Raw genomic sequence first — 7,508 nt, forward strand, 5'->3', positions numbered from 1 at the left:
CAACAAAATGGCATAAACATGATTAAAATATGAAGAATTAATAGAAATTCACAGCATGGCTAATATCTTGAAATTCACAGCATAGTTAATATCAACAGATTCACAGCATGTTAATCAGATTCACACCAAGCATGTCCAAATTGACAGTATATTTAATCTCAAAAAATTCACAGCATGGTTTATCTCACAGCATGGTTAACATCAGCTATGATTAAAATTGAAATTCACAGCAACTATGATTTACAGCATGCTTAAATTAAGAAAATGCACATCATGTTAAAATTTAAATTCAGGAACCTGACTAACCAGTGAGTTGCCATTTGTTACACGAGCAGCTATGTTTGATCAGATCCACATCAACTTTGGATCCCTTGTAAGTGACTTCAAACTGTTGCGATCGTTATCACCAATCCACTCTGCTGTCTATTTGTTGCTTGATTTGATAAGCCTCTGTAGCCTTTTCTCTTACACTGGCACCAGTTTCCCTTCATGAGTCCCCAGAATTTCTTGTGTTGAACCATTCGCTGCATCACATAGCACCGTAATTTCTCGCACATTGTGAGTATGGGCTTGCATCTGTACTTTATCACCTTTGCATTAAACGACTCGCACATGTTGTTTGTTAGGTTGTCGACCTTGGGACCATGGCTAAAGTATGCTATAACCCAATTAGCAGGTTCAAATTTCATAAGGTAGGTCCAAGCATCCTTGTTCACTTCTTTCAGTCTTTTCATGGTTGTCTTGAATTCAAAGATGGTGGTGTATCTTGCACAATCCCACACTATTTCTCTTATATACAGATTCTTGAATCGATTTATGAAATTCTTCCAAATATGCATCACGCAGTTTCTGACATGTGCACTAGGCATTACCTCTTTCAGTGCAGGTAGCAGTCCCTAACAACAATGAAGGCATCAAACCATGTTTACAAAAATATATAATCCAGTAAATGACTGAGACAAGAAACAGTGAATGACAAAAAGGGAACTAACCTTCTGTTGATCCGACATAAAATTTCAACCGTGGTTGCCAATATCACCAATATCCTCCTGTAATAATGTTAGGAACCACTTCCATGATTCTTTGTTTTCGGATCTTGCAACTGCGAATGCAACTACGTAGGACTGGTTGTTAGCATCCTGTGCAATAACAGAAAGTAGTTGTCCCCCATGGTATGTTTTAAGAAATGCTCCATCTAGGTGGATCAATGGTCTGCAGCCACTCTTGAATTTTCGCTTGCAGGCCTCAAAACAATATACAACTTGTCAAACATAGGGGGGCTTGAGGCTGAGGAATCAGGTCTAGCAATGCAGAAGACTCAGGGTTATTTCTATGTATCTCTAATAAGTAATTTCTCAATTTTCCGTATTGTTGCCTTTCGTTACCCATCATCTTCTCCTTTGCTTCATTCACAGCTCTATACACCATCTTTGGGTGTGCAGTAAGGTCAAAGTCCTCTCTTAGAAAATCAATAGTTTCATAAGTTGTCATATACGGGTGCGTTGCCATCCTCTTCTCCACTTTTTTACTGATCCAGTGTTGATCAGTGGTGTTGCTTCCAAAGTCCCTTGCACAAGTGTACTCGTTTCTATAAGTCTTGACTTGGAAGCATTGTAATTGCCGATTATATGACAAGTGGGCAATCCGAGCACACTCCTTGTCCTTGCACCCAATCCTAACTCTTTCCTTGTCATTCTTGATCCAAACCAACTCCCGGCCTTCAGCAATAAAGATATCCTTTACAACCTCTTTGAACCTCTCAATTGTTACAAACCTTGTTCCAAGCTCAAATCTTCCCTCTCCGAAAGTATATTGGTCATTGAACTCAGGCCACTGATATTTGTTTCCCTCATCCTCAGAAGAAACGGGTGTATGCAGCTCCTCAGATTCATACTCCCATACAATATCATCACCATCCATGTCTACATCACTCATGTAGTCTACCAGTACTGGCCTTGGTCCTCTGGCCTTATTGGGCTCCTTTGCAGGCCTAGATCTATTGGGCTCCCCTGCAAGCCTTGATCCACTGGGCTATCCACCAGACCTACCTGCCTTGGGCTCATGGGCAGGCCCTTTCTTTCTTGCAGCAGACTTTGTTCTCTGAGACACATGTCGATCTTGTTTAATTTCTTGGGTTGCTTACTTGGCTGAGGGGTTCTCTTAGAGGAATGAGGGACTTGTTTCCTCTTCCCTCTGCCAGACACAGACCCACTGACAACATATTTTCTACTGACAACATCTTTCCCACTCTCACTGTAACTTTCATTACCGGGAGGTGGAGGTGCATACGGCTCATCCTCTGCGCTCTCGTAACTATCGTGCTCCGTCAACGACTGATCCAATTCATCCACCTCGACACGAACACCATCTTCCTCTACCTCATCGTTTTTCTTACTAGCACAATCTATAGGCTCCGGGTCATTAATAGGATGATCAAAAAATATGTAGAACTCATCAGTATCTTTGTTTCTCATCTTTGCTTGGCGCATCTGGTTGATGTCTGCATCTCCCCTCAGAACATTCAGCCCTAACTCTATATCCTTACTCTTTGGATCATACCAATATGCCTCCTTGTATGATTGATATCCCAGTCCTTTGAACAGTGTTATCAAGTCACCAAAATTTACAAAATTCAGGTCTATCATTGGGAAGCTCTCAACCTTACCATCCATGTAAACTAATTCACCAGTCGGGGTCCTTTGAAAGTAGCCCCCGTGATGAAAAACAGGAACCACAAAAATATCTACTATCTGCAGCATTGTTTGACTCAACGATTAGCATTAAAATACACAACTACCTTTCACCTAAACCCCACACAACCCATCTTCCATACCCTCCTAACACTACATTACACCTAAACCCCAACCCACGACATGCATCGCAGATAACGTTCGAAAGTAATAGTTCCATTCAGTTTCGCAATAAGGGTACTTACCGGTACAGATGACAACCAAAACTCCACCAACGAAGCTTCACCGGTGCAACGCTACATGAAAACGACGAAGGGAAGAAGATCAATCATTTTTTTTTTAGGGAAAAGATCATACATATGTGTGCTAGGGCTTCTTTGGAATTGTGTGTGATTCATATGGGCTTCTTTGGAATTATGTTGAAACTCAAGGACTACCGCCAATATTCTCAAAACGTTGCTGTTTTACCTCATAAAGACCTATTTGTCCAAGACTTTTTCCAAAACGGCCACATCAAACTTTCTCAACGGTACCGTGTTGACACATAGGTCCAACACATGCCAACTAAGCGACACATCACCCCTCTCCGTTACGTCTGGGAGAGCATTTTGCACAGAAGAATCGATCCGTCATACGTTTTGAATAATGAGAGACGTTTTTGTATTTTTAAATCGTAAGGGACGAATTAGTCCACAATTTAAAAGAACAAAAACTAATTTGTCATTTTCTCAAAATTTTAATTCAGTCCTCCTAAAATATTTAACTTAGTTTTTTTTCATATTATAAAATTAATTTTGTCTCTTCCTAAAATTTAGTCTAACTCCGTCCTTAATTATTATTAGAATAATTATGTAATTTTAGATGTAATAAATACATAATTACAAATGTTATATTATATAAAATAACTTTGATAAATATTATTTTTTTAGATTACTGTAATACTTTATATGATACAAAATTTCTTATGGCTACGTTTGACAAAGGCTGATTCTAAAATAGAAATACATGAATCATAATTAAAAAAAAAAGGTTTCAGAGGGTGTAAATTTATGTATTTTATATTTTCTAAAATTAAATATAAAAAAGATTCATTTTCTATTTTTTGTATTTTATTTCAAAAAACGGATGAAATAACAGCAGTGTTGCTTTTTATTAAATGAAAACCTGCAATTATATTCAATCATTTTACAGTTGAAAACTATTAAGAAAAATCCAGAAGAAGTTGAATAATTTTTTATTCATCTGTGCAAACGAAAAATAATAACTAATCGATCACTTTTAGATTTTAATTTCATGTATGGCATATATGTAAAAAGCTAAAATTTAGTAAAAGTGTAAAACAAATATTATTAGTCCATTCTCATATATTTTGTTAATCGTATAACAATATGCAAAATTAAAAACAGAAGGTATTCTGTTTTACTTTGTTTCATTAACCAATCAAGAGTGTAGCCTTAAATTTAAATCCACGATCCAATCCAACGAAAGATTCAAAGATGCTGTGGAATAGTAAGTTAGTAACACAAAATTAACAAACCTCGTTCTATATGTACCAGTAAATACAAAAAAGGAACTAATTATATATTGCATAATTAAAGTAAGGTCGTCACAACTTGTTAATTAATAAAATTAAAAAATGTAAGATAACAACCTTGGCCGTATTTGAATTCAGTCTTACTATTTTTAATTTTGGTTGTAAATTCCGCAAAACGCTTTTATATTTCTACAACATTTAGAATTTTAGATAATGAATACATTGTTTATGCACCATATATAGTCGGTTCCTTTTCTTGCAAAAAAGCCAAAAATACCATTATATTCTCAAAATTTCATGCAACTGAAAATTTGATGTGTACATTAAATAGCTATTATACTCATTCTTGGAAAGCTATTTCCATAGATTGTTTAATTTTCACAGACACATGTGTGCGTGTGACTAATGATTAAATCAGTTTCTAAAAAAATAGGTTTTTTTTTAAATATTTTATTAATTAAATTAATTTTTTAAAGATTATAATCAATTATTTTTTTTATTTAATTAATAATTTTTGTCAATAATTAATAATATAAAATATTAACTGACAATATACATAATATTTATTATTTTTTATAAATATATTTATACAGCGTCTAATTAAATATGTTAGGTTTTATATGTGATGCGAGTCAATATTTTATATCATTAATTGTTGATGAAAACTTAAAAAAATTTTAACTGAGTGACTGAAAAACAAAAATAATTAATTTATTGAAAAACTAATTTAATTAGTAAAATTTTTTAAAAATAAATTTTAAGATTAAATAATTTTTTAAAAATTAATTTAACTATTAACCCTATATACTAATCACATACTAATAATTTATATAGAACGGAGGGAGTGTTAAAACTTTTATGTAAAACTATTATTTTAATTTCATTTATTAAAAAAATTTTATATTCTCTACCATGATTTATTTAGTAGAATTTTAAAGTAAAATGTATTGTTTTATGTTTCTTTAGTTTTATTTTCATTAATTACGATTGTCTTATATTTTCTCTCATTACCTTCTTGTTGACATTTGAAAACGCATTAACGATGCATTTTTCTTAAATTATTATCCCATAAATTCTTTATATATTTGTATAATAACAAAAATGCTATGTGCATGATAAAAATTAATTATTAAATTAATTATCATATATTTTATATATATTTTATATTTTAATTTATATTTTATAGATACAGCTAATTTGATAAATAATTTTTATTATATACGTAACATGAATGATATAATAATTTAAATAATTGATAAAAAAGAGTCAAATAAGTAATGAGTAATATGGCAGCATATATTTTAATGACAGTACAAAATTATAAAAAATAAATCTTATCTTGATAACATTTAGGAAAAATGGTTTTATAAGGTATGATTAAGGACTAATAAAAGCGACTTTGAATTGCAAAATGCAAAATTTTTAAAATTTCAATGTATTCTCATCATAAAGTGAGCTTTTTTTAACAAACAATTAACTTTCTTTGAAATTCTTATCACCACGTACAGTATTTCTTTAATTTGCTTCCATTTATCTATTACTTTGAATTTTTTTTTCATAACATCTGTTACTCTTTATTTTCTATTCAAAGTAATATATTTTATACCTTTAATTTATAAAATAGTAAAACATTATTCCACTATTATCTTTTTGCATTAATTAGATATTGTTGTTTAATAATATTATCTTTTAATTATAATTAATTTCATATTTCTTAATAATTATACATTTAAATAAAATAATACATAAAATTTTGATGAGATAGATGAATGACCAAACACCAATAGACAAAATAAAGAATGAATTGATCTAAAAAAAGAAAATTGGAGTCAATCTCTATTATAAAAAAGATGGTAGAATTTTGTCAAAGCAAAGTGTTAGGAACCAGTAATTTTTGTGATTTATAGTCATCAAATAGTCATCAATACAATGTTTTTAACAGTGTGAGATTTCATCAAATAGTGTGGAATTATTTATTTTTCTTTTACTGGTTATATGTTGGCCAGAATTTAATAAAGTTGCTGGTCCTCTAAACTTTTCCTTTCGTCAAATATGATTTGAACGTATGAGAAGAAAATCAGCTAAAACATCTAGACAAAAGAGTGGATGAGATGAAAGGTATGTGTACATGTGACGAATAGTAAAAGAAGACCTAAAAAAAATCATACATGAAGTGGTCAAAAAAATTTTACGTATCAAAAGTCTCGTTATACACATGATACATGATAGAACGCAATATCGTTGTTTGATACATGTAACAATTCCACTTAATGAGATAAAACTTTGTTGTTATTGTTTTTATTTTACACTTTCACTTTTAATTTTCTTTACAAAATTATAAAATAAAAAATACTAAGTGTTTGTTTAGGCATCGCTAAATAGATAAAAATCTTTTTTGTTTTAATGAAAAAGATCTTTTTCAATTTTTTAGTGTGTTTGACAAATTTCTAATAGTAAAAGTAAAAACAATAGAAAAAAATATTTTTTAACAAGCTACAATTTACATCTTTTTTTAAAAAAAAAAAGATGTTTTTCACATAATAAATTAACAAAAAAAAATACTTTTCTTTTATTTTATCCAAACATTATTGATAGATAATTTTTTTACAAAAAATATCCTAACATAAAATCACTTTTATTTTTGTAAAAGATCTTTTAAAAAAATATCATTAAAAAATATCTTTTTTAAAAATGACGTCTAAACAAACTCTAAAATTTTTATATATACATCGAAAATCAGTAACTATTATAAAATGGAAGCCACTCAGATAAAGATATTTAATTTAAAACGTCTTTTTTTAAAAAAATATTCTATAATAATTAAAATTTAACACATATAATCGATTAAACTGTTATTTTTGTCAAAATTAGGCCAGACAAAATAATTTAACCGAAAAAATAGTAAATAAGATTTTTAACTGGTCTAAATTAATATTATTTTTTATAAAAATTGACTACAATACACTTATTATAAAAAATAATTATATATATTAAAATAAAAATATAAATATTAAAAATGTGTGACAAACAACACAAACATATATAATTATATAGAAAAATATATAATTATTGATTTTTTTATATTTCATTAACATTTTCTCAAGAATAGAAATAAAAACTCAAATAGAAGAGAATTATTTTATTTAATTTTTTTGCGATGAATTCATGAATGTATAAATTTGGCATTATGATAGCACAGTTGTTGGTGTGTTGTATCCAATTCAGTGTTTATCTTTCAATTTATGATTTCTCTTCTCACTTCATTGATTCATTCAGGATTCACA

General features: G+C 30.0%; 1 protein-coding gene across 1 annotated transcript; it reads right to left on the reverse strand.

The window, feature by feature from the left end:
* Positions 1 to 1,016: 1,016 nt before the first annotated feature.
* Positions 1,017 to 1,935, reverse strand: LOC107462110 (uncharacterized). The gene is made up of 2 exons (XM_016080677.1): positions 1,386 to 1,935; positions 1,017 to 1,261 (listed from the first exon to the last, which is right to left on the reverse strand). Exons 1-2 carry the CDS (start codon positions 1,933 to 1,935, stop codon positions 1,017 to 1,019), a joined length of 795 nt encoding a protein of 264 aa, XP_015936163.1.
* Positions 1,936 to 7,508: the final 5,573 nt, after the last annotated feature.

This window comes from Arachis duranensis, chromosome 8 (genome assembly GCF_000817695.3).
Source record: "Arachis duranensis cultivar V14167 chromosome 8, aradu.V14167.gnm2.J7QH, whole genome shotgun sequence".
NCBI classification, from domain to species: domain Eukaryota; kingdom Viridiplantae; phylum Streptophyta; class Magnoliopsida; order Fabales; family Fabaceae; genus Arachis; species Arachis duranensis.

Coding starts and splice junctions, on each gene's coding strand:
- LOC107462110 (XM_016080677.1), bottom strand. CDS start 1,935: ATGAGTGATGTAGACATGGATGGTGATGATATTGTATGGGAGTATGAA. Junction 1,262..1,385: donor AGCAAAGGAGAAGATGATGG/GTAACGAAAGGC, acceptor ATGTTTGACAAG/TTGTATATTGTTTTGAGGCC.